The 19,602-nt window shown below is 41.4% G+C and overlaps 1 protein-coding gene across 1 annotated transcript in view; it reads left to right on the top strand.

The window, feature by feature from the left end:
- LOC101464297 (voltage-dependent T-type calcium channel subunit alpha-1I) overlaps positions 1 to 19,602 on the top strand; it is a 167,166-nt gene that overhangs the window by 64,165 nt on the left and 83,399 nt on the right. The window contains exons 7-10 of the mRNA XM_014411480.3: positions 4,855 to 5,194; positions 5,276 to 5,676; positions 16,087 to 16,238; positions 18,359 to 18,544. Of these exons, the coding sequence (XP_014266966.3) occupies positions 4,855 to 5,194; positions 5,276 to 5,676; positions 16,087 to 16,238; positions 18,359 to 18,544 (1,079 nt within the window). The remainder of the gene's footprint in view (positions 1 to 4,854; positions 5,195 to 5,275; positions 5,677 to 16,086; positions 16,239 to 18,358; positions 18,545 to 19,602) is intronic.

Below are 19,602 nucleotides of genomic sequence, written 5' to 3'. Positions count from 1 at the left end.
CTTTCCCTGGCGGGTCGCGGAGTGTGGGAGTGCCTACTGGGGTCAGCGGGGGAGCTGGCCCCAGGGAGGGGTCACCTGCCCCTCCCTTCCTTCCCTCCCCATCTCCAGCTGCCTCCCTCCTCCTGCTCCACCACAACCACCCACACATGCAGGGCCTTGGAGTAGGGGTATGTCACCAGGATGCAGAGGAGGCTACCCCCCCCTCTGTCCCCTTCTGGCTGCCTCTGCCTCAATTTTATCCCACAACTTAGACATTCACATTACTCACACCCTCATTACACATACATATAGGATCTTGGGGGTGGGCACGATACACGGAGTCCAAGTTACCATCAGGGTGTACGCCTCACCCCTGGCGTCGTTGCCCACCTCTCAATTTTAAATACATGTAGACATTGAGGGCTAGCAGGAGGGACTATGCGCTTACCTGCTGCTCTCTGGCAGGTAGCTCCATGCCCTCCTGGGTTTTAATTGCACCTTAGAACACACATGCATCAACACTACAATGAGCGGGTGGAGGGAAGCTTGGAGTCTTCTCTCACCCCCATTCTCTGCGGCCTACTGGAGCGGGGGGGCTAGGAGGAGTGGGCCGTCCGACTGCGGTCTGGGGCCTCCCTGCTGCTGCGGAGTCGGGGCGGTCTGCCTCTCCCCACCGCAGGGAAAAGGGTAACACCACCTGGGTCTGGGTGCAGTTCCCCCCTCCAGGGGCAAGGGTACCTAGACCCGGTTAGTAGAGTACGCTTGGGGAGTGTGATCGTCCCTTTATGTCTGTCTCCACGTCGGTTGAGTGTGAAGTACATATGAGAGCATGAGGGTGGGAATGGATGTTTGTGTCTGTGTGTGCCTGTATGTCTGTGTCTATATGTCAGGTTGGGTATCAGACGCCACCTCTCTGGGGACATCTCGGGCCCTCCAAGGTTTGGAGGCCTATCTCCACCCACCACCACTTCCCCTGCCGGTGGCGGACTCCCTCAGGTATCGGTGCGTTGGTGGTTCTTTGTATCTGGGGGTGGGCGTCCGGGTACACACCGGCTCACTCCTTGGCGGCCGCTTATTGGGGCTCGCTCGGGCCACTTTGGAGGTGGGGTGCCCCCGGCCTCTCGGCCTGGGGCTCGGTCACTCAGGCACAGCTGGCTGCCGGCGGAGCTCACGGGCGCGTCACTGCAACTCCCCCTGGCTTCTGCTCCGCGGTTGCTGAATGAGCTCTCATCTGGGACTCTCCTTAGCTCTTACTGGGACAGTGGCGCGGCTGCCCCTCTGTGGGTCTTCCTTGGTCTCTTGTGTTCTGGGGGCCTCTGGATGTCTGGAGTTTTGATCTCCTCCATACCTGCTTGATACCATAGAGGACAGGGCTGTGGCTCCCCACACTCTCTAGCAGATCATTACATGGAGAAACCTTTGGAATGCAAGCATGCTGATCCACACAGGTATGCACACAGGTGTACACATGGGTATTCACAGATGCGTACTACAGCTTTCTTGGCTGCTGCCTCAAAGCACACTGTGCGCTGTCTATCTTGCGTGCTGCACAATATCGTTTACTATTTAGTAACTATTGATATCTATGACTAGCTAGTTTATTGTGATGGTGCTTTTTTTTATTATTATTATTATGTTGCTCTTTGTTGTTTGCTGTCTCCCCTGTTTTTTTTGTTTTTCTTTCTCTCCATACAGGTGACCCAGGAGTTTTTTTTTTTTTTTTTTTTTTTTTTTTTCTCTTCCCCCCCTTCTCACCGTCTCTTCTCCCCTTTGGTTTTCTTTCTTCTTCTCCCCCTCTTTCTTTCATTCTTTCCCCCTGTCCTATTAAAAAAAAAAAAAAAGGATGACAAAGGATGAACTGAAGCTCCGCCATCACGTGATGTCACATGCTGCTGTTTCTGATGTCACTTCCAAAAAAAAAAACCATAGATTTTTGCAGCTTTCTTGTTTAGAAGGCAACGTAATTATTTCATTCACTATTCTTCAAACACTAGTTGCCTCTCACACCTCTGCTGCAAACTAAAAGTGCACACACCGAGACACACAGACTAATCTAATTGTATTTCAGCCATTCCAGCAGAGTGTGAGCATAAATATTTGATGGGATCAGCGAGGGTGCTGAGCAGGTGCTGGGACCCACTGCCTCCCTTTTAGTACGTGAGTCCAGTGAACTGGCATGAACCAGTCTGACCACAAATCTCTGCTTTGAATCAATGAAAAGGCAGTCTCTACACTAAAACGGACACACACGTACATTCTGCTTTCTCCGTAGTCTTTGTCGCAGTGGTTTAGTGAGGTTATGGGGCTTACAATCACTATTGATCACAGCCTGCAGAGCACCAGGCTTAATTTCCTCCTGTTTTCTTTCCACATCAGCTTAGCGTTTCTTGGTGACCTTGACCTATTTTGTCATCTCTTTTTTTCCCTTTTTTTCTTTAAATCTGTTTTACCAGTTGTGTCTCATGGAAAATGAGCCTAAAACATCTAAATAAAAGTGTCAATAGTGGCTGAATGATATCAGTGGTTAAGCAGGAAAACACAACCTAAGGTTTTAGTTAAAGGAGTGATGGTAAAAAAAAACTTTTCTTCCCTCTTCTGACCTTTCTGCTCTCAGTTTTTCATGTATCACACCAGATATGTGTTTCATTATGAATCGTGCATTACAATGTTCAACGCCAGATTTCAGTTGGGGGTAGACACCTTTTCCTAACAGTCCCAATACGCCTACAAGCTTTTTATATATTGTGCTGTAGCTGTATGGAGGTAAGTTTGGTAGTTAGCAGACTGCTGAAAGCACAGACATCTTAAGAGATTCCAAGTCAAGGTTAAACTAAGCTGAATATTCTGTTACCAGTTTTCTCCATAAACACCAGACTCTACCTATTGTAAGTTCAGAAGATGTAAGTTTAGCTACAATACACCTCATCAAAGGAGCTTGCAAAGAAAAGCGTCTGGACTTCTTTAAGTTGCTTGAAGACGTTTCACTGAAGAAGCTTCTCGGATGAGAGGTGAAACGTCTTCAAGCAACTTAAAGAAGTCCAGACGCTTTTCTTTGCAAGCTCCTTTGACTACGATGACCTGGATGACTGAGAACCTTCACAGACAATACACCTCATCAGACTTCACGAACTTCTCCACTTACTTTTTTATGAATGCAGGCTTTTAGCAAATGCACCACAAAAACTGATGATCAAGACAGGACAGGGTATGTGACGGTGTCTAAATAAGTTCCTCTGCTTTGCATCTCTGTGATAATGTGTCTGCCTTTAGAAGATGTTGTCTTAGTATCAAGATTTTTCATTCCTATGTTCTGTCCTTGCATACTGTTCGGGTCATATCTGACATATTTTGACATTCAACAGCAGTAAAAAAGTCTCTGACTGTTAAATATATATTCTTTGATGAGTTTGACGCATAAAAGTAAAAGAGATGCACTGGGGGAAAATGACACTGTAAGTTAATGCTAATGAAAAACGCACATGTTCAATTGGGTTTGAACGTGTTAGTGAAGAAGATGACCTAATCTGAAGAGGGAGATGATTCCAGAGTAAACTGTGTGGTCACAATTGCTCCATAATATGGATGAATAAATATGTAAAATTATTATTATTATTACAGAAAACCCAAATTACAGAAAAAGTCTCTAAGAGCCTTTGCCGGGCAGATTCTGGCCCCCGGCTGCATGTTTGACACCCCTGTGCTTGAGGGTAACTCTTCACAGGCTGGAGAGCTACACCTGGAATGACAAGCAGCTGTTTAAAAATATACTGAGAGCTAACTGAGATTAAAAGAGATCATAACAGGGGTTGGGTGGGGCTGGTTGTCCTACCAGTGCTCTATAAGTGCAGAAACTAGTTTTCAACAAGCAGCTGTTTATTGCCACGTGTTGTAAATGTGTTTTGTATTAGTGTAAAATGATGTTGAACTGATACTGATACATGGTAGTTTTGCGGATTTTTTTGTGATAGAGCAGTGATGGTGATGATGGTGTTTAATAGTTGTAATAATTACATGTTTATATGAATAAGGTATCAGCATTACCAGAATGTTGTTGTCATTTTCACTTTCAAAAATATATATTTTCATGCCTTAGGGTAAAAAAGGATAAGATACTGTGTAATTGTAGTTTTTGTTCTCAACAAATCAGTGTTGTAAAACCTAAAGAAAGAAAGATAGATAGATAGATAGATAGATAGATAGATAGATAGATAGATAGATAGATAGATAGATAGATAGATAAGGCTTGTCTCGTGTGATCATAGGTTTTTCTAAAAGAAAGTTGCTAATTATTACAGCTACAACAGCATCAAGCCACCTAATATGTTAGCTCTCCTCTCTTAGTCATTGCTTGGTTTGCTGGTTGTAATACTAAAAAAAAGAAGTATTTTCAGGATGGCACTGGAGCAGATTTGTTTGTGAACATATTGTATAATGTGTTATGTCTGGAGTTGTCCAGCCAAGTGGACTAACAAGCTAGAGGTAAGAGCTACAGTGCTCTGGCATAAGGCCATCATGCTGAGAGTTTTGTATTCAGCGTTATTAGCTGGCAGAAGCTGTCGACTAACAGACCAAATTAGGGGTTTCCAGTTTCATGCTGGAGCTTCCAACTGTTGCAGATCATTATATTTAAGAATGATTTATTACCTTTTTATTGGATGGGAGTGTTTTAGGATTAATAATAGGCCTTTAAAAGGGTTCTTTTATTACAGATAAACAGACAAAAGCCCTGTGAAAATAATTACATCTCATTAGTTTGGATTCTCACAAGTAAACACTTTTTCAGCACTGGGCAGCTTGGGGAGGAACGTGACAGTCAAGCAACACGCAGCTTTAAATTTTGTTTATGTAATGTGCGCATGCCTGTCATCCTCCCAGGTCGGTTCCTTCTTCATGATCAACCTGTGCCTCGTGGTCATTGCCACCCAGTTCTCAGAGACCAAGCAGCGGGAGCATCAGCTGATGCAGGAGCAGCGAGCTCGGTGTTCATCCTCCTCCACCCTGGCCAGTGAACCTGGGGACTGCTACGAAGAGCTCTTCCAGCTGGTCTGCCATTTCCTCCGAAAGGCGAGGAGGCAAACTGTTGCCCTTTTTAACACCCTCCGGGGGAAACCTCGTGGCTTTCATGGTGTTGGAAGAGGAAGAGGAGGCGGGGAAGGAAGGGAGAGGAAGGCCAATGGACGTGAAGGACGTGACAGAAGAGCGGGGTTAAGACATGGTACGTAACTGTAAGAAAGTAGTATTTATCTATTTGATTTATAGGATCACCCTTTAATCTCTCCATCTTGCATTTTGTAAGGCCCGCCATGTCCCCATCACAACAAACTAGGCCATGCCTCATCCGCTGAGCCTGTGGCCCTCACTGCTGCCTCCGCCACAGCCGGCTGCCCTCAGTGCGCGGCAGCGCTGGCGCTCTCTGACGGGGTGGGACCAGTTCGAAATGCAGCGAGTGACGAAACAGAAGAGGGAACTGTGGAGGAATCAGACAGGGATGGTGTACAGTCCAGTACTAAAGGGAAGGACAAACAAGGCCATGAAGGTGCAGAGTCTTGTTGTAGTCCGAAGAAGGGATGCAAGGAGCTGTGGTACGAGATCAGGATGAAACTGTGGGGCATCGTGGAGAGCAAGTATTTTAACCGAGGCATCATGATCGCCATTTTGATCAACACCATCAGCATGGGCATTGAGCACCACGAGCAGGTACAGCTGGCTTTTTACATTTGTTCATGTTCCCCTCATTTATTTCATTATTTAGGAAATCTTTCATTGTTTAATTAAATATTTAAATATCTTAATTATCTCTCTCAGTCTTTCATATATTTGAGGGTTATGCACTAGAGTGCAAAAGTTGTCAGACAGTACTCGTTTCTTCATGTTTCTTTATACTATGTTCCCATTTCTTTATTATTAGTTTCAGCTAAAGATAACACAGTTTTACAGGCATAAAGTATAACTTTTGCACCAACAGCGTGATTTCCAAACAGTTATTAGTTGCAAACTTGACATATCTCAGCACAGTGTGTCCTTTTAAAGAATTCAGGAAACTGGACATGGAGACGACAAAAGTTGACAGGACTACAAATCTATCGACAGCAGATGAACAGTATCTGAAAGTCACGGCCTTAAGAAATAGGGAAAAAAATCAGCACTGACACAGGACCTGAGAGATGCCCTTCAGGTGGTCCATCTATTGTTCGCTGATGCCTCATCATAAATAGTCTCAGGTGGAAAGGTGACAAGGAGCCATTTTCAAGGAATGGAAACAGGAAGAAAAGATGGAAGTGTGTTGTGTGTCTGTATAGGTTTTCAGTCATCCAGGTAATGGCGGTCTTTATGTTTGCATGAGTCTTTAAAAAAGGCGTGGGTGATTACCTTCACCCTGTGTGACTCACATGATCAGTAGTGGGTCAACAATCCTCAGGACACTTTCCAAATGAGACAGCCCGCACTAGGGGTTAAATACTGCTCTCGAGGGTTCTGATAAAGTTTCATAGATGAGAGCTGAAGCGTTTTTGCAAATATAAAAAAGCCTTTAACACTGAGGTATGACAAATTACACAAGAGCAATGGGTCTTATGAAGTGATGAATCTATGTTTGATTCAAATTGTCATCAGCATTGTTCGCATCAGTGGGTCGGGAGAGACGTACAACACATACTTGCACATACTTCCCATTTTCCTATTAAAATGTAAAGATATAATGGTGACTCAAGACTTTTGCACAGTACTGTATATAGATTTTTTGTTGTCTATCAGCACGGACACTTACATACTGTCAGCAAACAATTCAACAAAAATAACTTTACAATCATTTATAACTTGGACAATTTTTGATGACTTCTAGAATTGCACAACAAAGTTATTTGTTAACATTTAAACTGTTGTGTACGTATCATTTGACTGTTACGTTAGATGCTGTTAAGACATTGGATGCATGTGCTGCAGATTTTCTCTGTAATAGTTGTTATAGAAAGTAAAGACAGCCATGTTGGCTCCTTTGGAGATTACAAAGTTGCTTCTACCTCGTTCCTGTCATTGCCCTGCATGTCCACACTCCTGCAGTGTAAAGCTCTTCCCCCATTCGTACAGGTGTTGGCTTAATTTCGTCTTTATAGTGTGCTCCCCCAGTTTATGCAACAGATTGCATCTAGGATCATGACATCATATTATACAAGCGTGAACTTTCGTTTGGATCGCACTGATTAAATTCTCTCCAAGCAATGAAAATAAGGCACTTCCTGTTCTTTTTCAACTTTCACTGATTTTTCTTCTTTTCTTCTTCTTCTTTTTCTGATGCTCGGCTTTGTGAACTCTTTTTTTTTCCCCCTATCAATATTTCTTGCTTTCGCTATACCATCGCCCACTCACGCCTGCCACCGCCGCAGTGGTGGGTCGTCTCTCATCTCAGGGGCTGCTAAAAATAGAGGCAGAACGAGAGAGGCAGAGAGAGAGTCTTTGCTGCTTCAATGGTGAGGAAATAGTGAGCTGAAATGTCTGTGGTTCCACTGCCTGTTTAGCAAACTGAAGTCATGCCTCCCTCTGTTTGAACAGTGAGTATCAGAGGCTTGATCTGCCTCATCACTGTGATTTTCCACCTGTAGAGAAGGGAGGTGCTTACACCTGTCCAAGGTTTTGTTGTTGCTCGGGGTGGTTTTTCCTTCTTTTTTTTTTTATATCTGGCAGCCACTACGGCAGGAGACCAGACGTTATTCGGACAGTGTAATGTCCAAATGTCATCCTTTGATGCTATCAGTTCTGTAAATATGTGTTGTATAGGCTGTTTATAAATTCTATCAGAACATTCTAGAAATTCACAGACAGTTACTGAGAATGGAGAGGGAGAAAAAATGAGAATTAAGAACTAACAAAAGGGTATATTTCTAATAAAAAGGCTAAACAGGGGACCATAAATGGGGTGGTTGCTATCATATAGACCATGTGAGAAGATGTGTTTGCCAGGATGACGTCTTCATTCAGGCATCCTTGTTGATGAACTTTTGATTTTTCATTTCCGTTGTATTTATATAGCCCTTTAAATCACAACAGTCAGCTCAAGGCTGTTTATATTGTAGTGTAAAGACCCAACAATCACATCACCCCTTATGAGCAAGCACGTGGAGACAGTAGGAAGGAAAAACTCCCTTCTAACAGGAAGAAACCTCCAGCAAAACCAGGCTCAGGTTGGGGCAGGCATTTGCCATGACCGGTTGGGGGTGAGGAAAAGAAAACAGAAGGTTGGATCTTTTTCCAAAGTTGACATGCAATCTATTTTAGTGCCAGTCCTCCATCAGCTCGTGGCATGTTGTCCTCTTTGTCTCTTGCACCACCTTTAAATCTCCTCATCTTTAGTTCTTTTGGCCTCAGATAGCAATGTTTAATACCCAAGCTCAGCGAGGAACAGAATTTTCAGCTGTTTTGGCCAGCTGTCATCACTGAGGTTTGTGCTGTGGAAAGCCTCTCAACAGAGCAGATTTGAATCTTTTTGCTGGCAGCTTTTCTTGATCATCCTTAGTATGTGGTCTTGAGGACCTGGTAGTAAAACTGACAGGTTGTGCCTCTCGCTTCTAATCACTGTTAGTTCATGTGGACACCCTGTTCCTTTCATGATGGCCAGGATCCTGTCATCTTCCAGCTGCAAATTCAACCTTCCTCCTCTTTTGTCCCAGAGAACAAAGTAAAAGGCCTTTATCTACATAACGACGTATATATAGTAATTAGAATAGCGAGTCACTGCCCGGATTTGGCACTTGCAGATGGTTCAGCCCTTTTACTCTCTTTCTTGTGGGCCAGGATTTGGGATGGAAGATGCCAGAGAAGGAAGCAGTGAGATAACCTCTGTGGCCCATCTCAGCTGAAACTCCATTATTTGTTCCCTTTGTGAAGTAGGAGGCTAACTTCACACTGGGACACTCCACTGGAGTAAAGTGGTGAATCGGGCATCCATTCCAGAAAGTGTTTGTTTGAAAGTGCCGAGCTCACTTTCTTGTTTTGCGTCAGGTAGAAAACCTGCAGCTTTTCTTGCGTGTGACTGTTTTGGACTGACAGAGAATTAACTGAGGAACTGATAAAAAAAAAAAACTCTGAGTGGGGTCCTTGTCTTTAGTTTTGTGAATGAACTCAAGCAACGGCATTGAACTGAGATCATGGACTATTTGTGCGCTGAATTTACTAGTTGATGGTATTTTATATTGTTTTTGTGTTTGGGTGTTTTGAATATATTTCTGTGTGTGTGTATTATAAATTGCATTAGGTTTGTTTTCAATCAGTGTCCAGGGTGTTCGGTCTTAAATGTGCAAACACTCTTTGTGTACTTTGCATTTAAGATAAATCGGCCTTACATGTCAGGGAAACCTGGCCAGCACCCCAGAAGAAGACTACCTTGTTGAGCGTCCTTGGCTAAGCAAACCATCACAATACCACTGCCAAATCTTTTGCCCACCAGTGTACGCACCCAATAATGTCAGTCCATCTACTTTTTTAGCCAGTTAATATCCACCGCTGAGCTTGATGAACGGCCCAAGTGAGATAACATATCAGAGAATAATAACTGCTATTTGAGAATTAATGATGCATCAGCATGACAGACGGGGGATGATGAGGGAGGGGGGTGCATAGCACTGCTATATGATATATGTTATTGAAATTGTTATTAATTATTTAAGGTTGCCATACCCAAAGACAACACAAGGTCCTGGATCAGTGATAGGCCCCATATGTCAGTCTGAAAAACTTACTCACATTTCTGACCAACTTGGTAACTAGAAGAGCTTATTGTAGCCAGTAATGTTATATTTAGCTCCAGCCCGGTAAACAAGAATAATACTAGAATAATAAATAAGTTACTTTGTCCATGCCATCTCTGCAGATTTCACTCAAATTTATCCTTTTTTTCAACAAACCTGAAATTTTAAATCCTGTTTACACATGGGCTAAATGCAATTCCAATTGCAGTTCCACAATTGATGATTTATCAAGTCAGACTGCTGCAGGGTGTCCTCCAACGTCTGTCTGTAGCAGATGTGGGTGAGGTCAAGCTTGCAGAGAATGCATGCCGGTATTCTTAGTAAAGGGAATTATTAATGAATCACCCTCCATGCAATGCAGAAAAGATAAATACATTGAAAAAGACAAACCAAAAAAGCATATTTAATAAATTGAATAAATCATGTTTTCAAGGACCCTGTGTCTTATTAAGAGGAGACGAGCTCCTTCTGGCTCCCCTGTAGTTCGCACCCTGCAGAAATGGCATTCCTGATCCCTGAGAATGCAAACACTGCTACTCCGGCATCATCAGATTGGATCCTTTCTGTTTGCCTTTAATTCTAACATTCGGGCAAAGACAGACAATCATAGAGCAGCGCTGTTTGATCTCTGTCCGTAAACTTCTTAATTATTAAATAAAGTAATTACCAAGAGAAAACACATGTTGTTATTTTGAGATAACGAGACAAATGAAAGATCATTGTGGATGTTTTTAGCTTCTCTACTTTAGTTCATGAAAGTGGGCCTGAGAATAGATGCGGCCTTAATAATACAGTACATAATAATACAGAGCATTTGGAATGTGTTCACAGAGTTTCAGTTGTTCTACATTTTTCCATGTTGCAACCAATGTTCCCTCAAATTGTTCATGTGTCTGAGCAAACACACAAACTCCCTGAGCGGTCCCTTGGACCACTGTGAGCAACAGCAGACGTGTGCACTGTGGTCACGCCAGCATCGCTTGCATCCAAGTTACATGGTTTATTAAAAGAATCAAATTGCAGTATTTACATGTCTGTAAATGAAGTGCTTTAGCCCACGTACAATGAAAATTACAAAAATCTTGTTCATGACCTGTGTAGTATGTTAACGCTATTGAAAGTCTAAATATTTAATTTTAATTATGGCAAAACATGAACTGCCAACCAAACCAAACCAGCTATAAACTCCAATTTTGAAAGCACACTTCACACTTTTACTTTAAAGCTCTGACTTGTATTATGAGTGTGAGCCAGAGTGTGAAGCTCCTGGTGTGCACTGCCTGAGAGGGTCGTACTGAGGTCTGGGAGAGAGTCCTGTAAAGGTCCTCCGTTCTGGTGCAAGGCTGCTCTGGAAGAAATGAGACATGTACACCTTTTAGAGATAACATTTTGTCATGATAAAATTAAAACTTTCCCATTTTGCACAAGGACATGTGTGCTGTAGCAAAAGCATGTGGTTCTGTGAAAATTCCATTAACTCTGTAAAATATTTAATTACACAGTAAAATTTCTGCTACTCATAGCAATAGCATTTAATGATTATTGACCATTATAGATGGAAATTCTTATAAATGACACTAGAATAAGCATAAAACTGATTAAGAACTTAAATTTCACCTAAATGTTTCCGTCTGTCCTTCTCACATCTCCAGTGGTTGTACATGTTGTCATTAGCGTGTCTTCACTCCTCATCAGCCACACTGTTTTGCTAGCTAAAACACCAGCCGGAACTGCTGGCTGACTTCTGGCATGGTAAGTGGTACGTCATCCAGATATGGGTCAGGCCTGGCGTAGATGGCACTGTTTATGTGATGGTATGCCACATCTGGCCCGATTCTGGTTTGGTGTATGTGGCCCAGGCTCATAGAAAACAGGTCTGGCCCAGATCCAGCATCAAGCTGGCACTTCTGACTGACTGGTGTCATGGCAGGGTGTATATCAACCAGCTGTGGGCCAGGTCTGGCAATGATGGCACTATTTATGTTCTTATTTTCCTATTTTAGTTAGAAGATCCAAATGTCATGTTGCAATACTATACTGCTATGCTAGCCAACGTTTCAGATGCAGGTTTGACAGGTTTGTGAGTTTACACTTTATCCAAAACCTAGTGAGGGTTTACTCACGTTTACCACCGGGTGGTTGTAGCTCAGGAGGTACAACAGGTCGCCTACTGAAGGTTAGTGGTTTGATCCCTGGCTCCTCCAGTCTGCATGTCAAGAGTGTGAATGTGTGTGAATGTAGTTAGGAAGCACTCAGTGTAGAGAACGTGTGTGATTGGGTGAATGTGGCATGTTGTATAGAGCATTTTGAGTAATCCGCGAGAGGCGAGGAGAGGAGAGTAATCCTGGTGCCTCTGTCAGTGCGCCCCAGGGTGGCTGTGGCTACAGTGTAGCTTGCCATCACCGGTGTGTGAGTGTGTGTGTGTGTGTGAATGGGTGGATGACTGGATGTGTAAAAGCACTTTGGGGTCCTTAGGGACTAGTAATGCACTATACAAATACAGGCCATTTTAGAAAAGCGCTATACACAGCAAAATCTCCAGTGTTAAATTAACACTAGAGAGTGTCGTGGGTGACCGTGGCTCAGGGGGTTGGGAATCGCATCTGTAACCGGAAGGTCGCCGGTTTGATCCCTGGGCTCTCTGTCCTGGTCGTTGTGTCCCTGGGCAAGACACTTTACCCTACTTGCCTACTGGTGTTGGCCAGAGGGGCCGATGGCGCGATATGGCAGCCTCGCTTCTGTCAGTCTGCCCCAGGGCAGCTGTGGCTACAACTGTAGCTTGCCTCCATCAGTGTGTGAGAGTGAATGAATAGTGGTATTGTAAAGCGCTTTGGGTGCCTTGAAAAGCGCTATATAAATCCAATCCATTAATATATGGGTCCACACCTCTGAGTGTTAAATACAACACTGTTGAGTGTTAAATTAACACTTTTGACAGTGTTATATGTTTAAAAGTAACCTAGTCAGTTTTGAAGATTAACAATGGCTAACACTGAGCAGTGCTGATTTTCTAACACTGGAAAATAACTCAAAATGTTAGAAATATTCCAGTGTTAGAAAATCAGCACTGCTCAGTGTTAGCCATTGTTAATCTTCAAAACTGACTAGGTTACTTTTAAACATATAACACCAGAGATGGGCAGTAACGCTTTACTTGTAACTTGTAACGCGTTACTGTAATCTGATTACTTTTTAAAAGTAACTAGTAAAGTAAGGGATTACTATTGCAAAAACGGTAATTAGATTACCGTTACTTTCCCGTAGGAACGCTGCGTTACTGCGTTACTAAAACTGTGATTTTTTGCGAGAATGTCTCACGACGGTGACGTAAGCGAGTGCGCCGTTAGTGACAACAGCTGTCTGCAGATCAACAATGGATCACATATCGATTGTGGGAGAGAGTATGAGCGTGCAGCGTTTAAAGTGTGGAAGTACTGACCTTACTTTGAGTTTGATTCCATAAAAAGTGACAAAAACATTAGCGTCCATTGTGCATGGGAAGAAAACTTCTTTTTACAGCGAAAAAAACCCCTAAACTTCCAAGCAAGCACCGAGTGCGCAACGACGTAATGGGAAACTCACAGAGAAACTCGCGGATTCTTCAACTGACCACGGCACACCTGCACCAGGGTAAACCTCCGCCTACCGCAGTCCTGCTTTACAGGTGAAAATAGAGCAACAGGACCGCTGAGTCTTTGACTTTATTTATTTTCTGCTGTGTTTTACTTGCATCTATTTGAAAGACTGAGTGTAAACACAAAAAAAAATATTTTATGTGCTGGAATGTGCAGAAAATAGCTTTAAATGTTAAACTAATTTATTCAAGTCAGAGAATGTTGCATATAATTAAATTTTTGCTTGATGCATAAAGTTAAAAGATTAAAACTGATAAAACAAATTTTAAAAAGAGACTTTTCCATTTGATTACATTTTGTATGATGGATTATGTAGAAAAAGTAGAATTGGGCTGAAAGATCTATCGCTTTATCACCTCTTCAGGTTGTAAATCGTGTTTTTAAAAAGTAACTAAGTAACTAAGTAATTAATTACTTTTGAAAATAAGTAATCAGTAAAGTAACGGGATTACTCTTTTGGGGAAGTAATCAGTAATTAGTTACTGATTACTTTTTTCAAGTAACTTGACCAACACTGTATAACACATCAAACAGCCATCCTTTTTTGCGGTGTGTGGGCCATATGTAAGCACTTTCTGTGTCGCTATGTGGAAATGTGCTGTTTACTGGGGAGTGACTTCTGGCCACTGTACCATACAAGACTTAAAATTGTTGTCCAGTTGGATATTTTGAGATCAACTCACTGGATGGTGAACTCTAGGAAAAGTCTGAGGGCTTCCAAATTTCTCCTATTCACAGATGATGGAGACCACTGTGCTCGTTGATTCATATCATTGATTCTCTGATCTCTGAAGTTCAGTCGTTCTCAGTTAAGATCTCAGATCAGAGTACTTCTTCAGATGTTATTTATGCAGAATTGACCAGCTCATTTCAACAAGAAGAACCCACTAAGTGCTGGACAAATTAGATTAGGATGGCACACACAGACCTAAAGACGATGAGAGTCAGCAGCACCATCTGACAAAGCTAATTGCGTATAAGCATCCAATTTATGTGCGTCTCTCTTTTTAAGCCAAAATCAGAAAGAAGTTCAATGGGCTACAAGAATTTGCGATGCACTGAGTTATTGCATGACCTCATTTAGTTGAAGATTCAAGGTCAAGTTTGATTTCCTCCAACAGTGTGCCAAGGACAAATGCTTTGGCATTTTGCCATTTCAAATAAATTGGCTCAAATGGTGAAAATTTCCTTTCTTTTTACCCTGTTGCACCTGTTTGCTGCATTATTCGCTAAGAAAGTTACTACTACGAACCCTGGTCTAACTGCAGTGTATGATTGATTCGAACACCTTTCCTTGACAAATTTAGACTTGACTGCCTGATTACAGGTATTTTTAGAGCCCAAACTACTAGTTCACAAGTGAATTCTGCTTACTTTTCTAAGTCAACCTGGAAGTCCTCAGTATGATAGAAAATCCCTGCTTTTCTAATTTGATTCCATGTATCAGCTAACAAAAAAACTCAAGTCTTTAGATCTGTTTCCAGGTCTGCAGTAATGAGACAGCAGTAATGGATCTCCAGGGACTGCCAGCACTGTTTGGCTGGTCTGGACACTGATGGGCATACATCATTAGCCCATGTTTTCACACTGCAAACAGTCATTAGGCGTGACAAACACACACAGTATATAGGGGTAACAAAAAGCTGCACACATGCGCACAGACATGTAAATATGATAAACACAGTGCTCATTGATTCTGGGATGTTGAAATGTCATTGCTGAAGTTGCAGAGGAGCTCTGTGGAATAGAGATGTGCTGGAAATCACGAGTGTGCCAGATTTAGTGCTTTGTATGTGTGTCTGCGTGTATATATATGGCTGTTCTTCATCGTATTGAGCAAATCTATACAAAAAGCCAGAAAGAGAGAGATGTGTTCAAATGAAACAGAACAACATTAGACGACAAGAATATATATATATATATATGTATGTATAGATACATAGATAGATATGTTGCAACGGCATATGGAGGATTGAAAATGAAATAAATAAAACAACAAAAAAGAAATAACCAAATGATTGTGCTAGTGTGTTAATAAGTTGACTTATTATGATTAATTATGGCTAGTGCAATTACTATGATGGTAAACTGACAACTGAAGACCAAAAAGATACTGTATATGAAATCTGAGCTCTTAAAGACATTTTTTGGATATAAATGTGGTCTTTCAGCAGTCTTCAGGGTGGACTGAGTAAATTCTGTTTCTTTAATTAATATCTGCAAAATGTATTGATGAGCTTTATAATTGGTTTAACTATTGCCTGCTGCTGTTTGGGATTGGTGCAGACAGCAGATTACAGACTATTTGAACATGCCGACGATATTTTACTGATTGTCAAACAAACTGAGACCTTCAGAAGACAGATCTTTATTATCTTTAAACTTTTAAATTAAGCATAATCACACTTTCTTTTTAGCTAGTAACTAGAAGCTTGACTGTTTTGAATGTCTCTGCCTATCATCCTTATACACAGGGGTGCACATAAGTGGTCCGCAGGTGTGCATTCACTGTCAAAATAATAGACGCGCACCAGATAAGAAGTTGCAGCATATAAAAGGCAAAAACAGTGCCTTTTATATGTACGCGAACGCACGTTGCTACTTCTTATCTGGTGCGCGTCTTTTATTTTGACAGCGAATGCGCACCTGCGGACCACTTATGTGCACCCCTGCTTATATACCTCTCTTTCATTTCTAATTTCTCTTACTTTTATTTGTCTCTATGCTAACAGCCAGAGGAGCTCACCAATGTTCTGGAGATCTGCAACATCGTCTTTACAAGCATGTTCTCCTTGGAGATGATCCTCAAGCTCACAGCTTTTGGCTCTTTCAACTACCTGAGAAACCCTTACAACGTCTTTGATGGAATCATTGTCATCATAAGGTACTAAAACACTGATTGCAGTTGTTACGTACAGCTTTTAAAGGTTACCCTTATGTGTGGACAGCCATAGATATGTCAGAGCTAAAGGTAATTTTAGAGTTTGAATGTCCTCAATAGCACAAGAAGACGGAAGTAGGCTTTGGAGAGTAAAAAAAACAGTTTCTAATATAGTAACTGATGTAATTTAGATATCGGCTTTTTTTTCATTTGCCAGACGATTCTGGAAAGAGAGCCTGCAGTTTAATTATTCATACTTTGTCAAATTGTCATGTGCTTTCTATCTTGTTCAAATGTACCACCTGTATGGATTTAGATGCCAAAGCGTCAGAAAGCAGCAAACAGATTTTGTCTTTTGTTTTGTGTGCCTGGAAGCTTCAGGTGAGTGGCAATGCCTTTGATCTGCTGGTGTTTTTTTCCCCCAATTCATCTGGTTAGGCGCCTTTGTGTGTGATCCCCATTATAACCCCGAGATCAAATACACATCAAAGCAACTAAAACTGAACAAGATCAAATGTGCAACCCATCACAGAAGATACATGGTGATTGAACATATCTGCATCTGTCTTCTTATCTCTTGCCCCGCTACCCATTTCCATCTCTTTTTCTATCTGAACCACCTCAGCTATTTATACTGAGCTGCTATGCAAGGGTCCCTATTCGGTCTTTGTCAATTCAAAGCCAACGCTATTTTGATGTGCTGAGTGAGGCCTTTGAAAGCTACCAACCCGAGGAGACGTGTTTCTTTAAAGGCATATTTTTCACGAGAGAACAGCTCTCTGTTCACGTTAAATATCCGTCAGAATGAGAAAGAAAATAGACAGCAAAACTTCAGCCATCACGTTTTGTGAACTCATGTACAAATAAAAGCATTTAGAGCTTCACTTGCAATCTCAAGAACCCTGGTAACCTGCTAGTGGACAAATGAATTACTTGAAGATTAAAAAGTGACCACAAATTTAACATGGATCAGTTACTACACTTACTTGAGTTGATGGGAAAAGAAATGAGAAATTAGAATCAGTACTGATTCCCTTAAAGGTTAGGGACTTGAAGGTGTATAATAATGAAAATGAACACTTTTGGCCTTGTGCTGCAGCAATAATTATCTGCAATATTGCTTGAAAATGATCTTGAGCAATATTTCTCCAGTCTTTCAGAAGGTCTTCCAAAGTCTTCCTTCGGCCATTGGATTCAAGATTTTCAATTCATTGCATGTACAGGGTTTGCAGTTTCTCTCTCAGTCTAGTATAGAAAGAGATCATTATGAAAAGATAAAAGGGAATATAAAATAAATCAAGCCTATGTGCATTAGTGCAGTAGTGCAAATACAATAGCAAAGATGTGTTGTGTTGAGTCCTTGTGTGCGACCAGCTAAGATAAACCTCTTGAATGTGTTACAGTCCAGTGCTAGTGTGTGTTGAAAATGGACGCTTTCTCATTGATTTTCAATGCAGTCCTTGTACTTGACTATTTTCAGAGGAATTTTGTTAAGGCACTTAACATTGACCTTTGAATCATGCTTTAAAATAAGGCACCTAATGCAAGTGATGAACCAGGGCTGTGTGTGCACACGATGGACTACAGAGCGAAGAAGCAGTTAGAAGTTGTTTTCTTAGGCATAAAATATGTTCACATTTAGTTCCCATGAGCCAAAATGTTTCAGCCAGTTTTTTCTACTCTTGGCTGTGTGTGATGTCAGTGAGAGTGGATATTCATCATATGGTCATCTCAGGCAGGGCAGGTGTAGTTGCAGTTATAGCCACTGTTGAAACGTGTTTGCAAGAAATGAGCAAAATACAAAACAAAACAATTATTCTTCGTCCTCATAGACTCGCAGTAAAACATAAGTCTTATTAAAAATATTAATATTAAATATTAAAACAAAAGATTTGTTTATTTATATAATTAATTGAGGAAAATATGCTCTGTATGAACTGAATGTATCATGAAATTTAAACTTTTTATTGTAGTTATGTAATACAACCAAAATGTAAATGTTATTGTAGTTACGTGTAAAAGGGCATTTTTTCATTTATGCTTTATGTACATATGTAAGTGTTTTTTCTGTACATGCTATGTTAAAATGGACATTTAGCAGCATTTTGTGCTTCACCCCTCAGTGTGTGTGAGATTATCGGCCAGTCGGACGGTGGTTTGTCTGTTTTGAGGACCTTCAGGCTGCTGAGGGTGCTGAAACTGGTGAGGTTCATGCCAGCTCTCAGGAGACAGCTGGTGGTCCTGATGAAGACCATGGACAACGTGGCCACCTTCTGCATGTTACTAATGCTCTTCATCTTCATCTTTAGGTAAGGTGTACACACTGTGTGATCATAATAAAAGAAGAAGAATGTAAACGGCTCGTTTGATCCGTTTCTTTCAGCTGTGTTTTTAGTTGGTGTCAGGAACAGTACTGTGAGTCAGATCTCTGTTTCACCCTCTACTTTCATGGTGTGGCACGTATTGGCTTTAGATCTGCACAGCTGCTTACCAGCAACCATTGTAGCACAGACGGTCACAACATTCCACAGCAGCTATTAACCCTGGGTACAAAATAACAAGCAGACCCTTGATGATCTGGTTAGATTTTAACAAGCATACACTTAAGTGAGTAGAGCAACAAGGGCACATTTGTGATGCTCAAGCACTGCCACAGAACTGCTTTGAGAGTTAATAGGTCCTTTAGTGGGTGTTCAGTGTACACAGTATTTGTTGTCTTTATTTATATACTGTTTTCAGATTTGCATGCCACTCACATCCCTGTAATTTTGTTTTGTAATGTCTGAGGAAAATGACCCTGAGATCTCAGTGTGCTTTAAAAAAAATCCTCTGTGTGTCTGTTCAGACTCATACACAGGGTTAATGTAAAAGGAAGTCATTGTTAAATTAGATGTTATTTTACATACAGTGTTAAAAAAAAAGTAATTAGACAACTTCATTTTTCCATCGGTTAGATTTTTAACAGCTAAATTTAAAACTTTTCTCTGTAACGCCACATTTAATACCCATAATGGCAACGTGAATGCTTTTTTTCTTCAGAAATGTTACTAAATGAAACGTTTGAGACTGTTGGTGAATGTTTAGTTTGGTTCTTTACATTTTAAATGGTCGCTGGAGCGGATTAAATCTCATGTAGCCGTTCCCCAGCGTCCAACAGCACTCAGGCATTTACAGCCATTTAATTTATTTCAGCTCGGAAAGTCACACAGTACAAAACAAATGATGACACTTAAAAATAAATAAATAAATAAATAAAACTGAATTTACACAGTTAGGAACCTTTAGGGTACAGATACAGCTTAATTATCCAAAGCGTCTTTGTGTGTGATTCTATAAAAGATGATTGTATTTGTATCATGCTTAAATG

Source organism: Maylandia zebra, linkage group LG6 (genome assembly GCF_041146795.1).
Source record: "Maylandia zebra isolate NMK-2024a linkage group LG6, Mzebra_GT3a, whole genome shotgun sequence".
NCBI classification, from domain to species: domain Eukaryota; kingdom Metazoa; phylum Chordata; class Actinopteri; order Cichliformes; family Cichlidae; genus Maylandia; species Maylandia zebra.
Note: the sequence above shows the minus strand (reverse complement) of the source record. Positions and strands in the feature narration are given on the sequence as shown.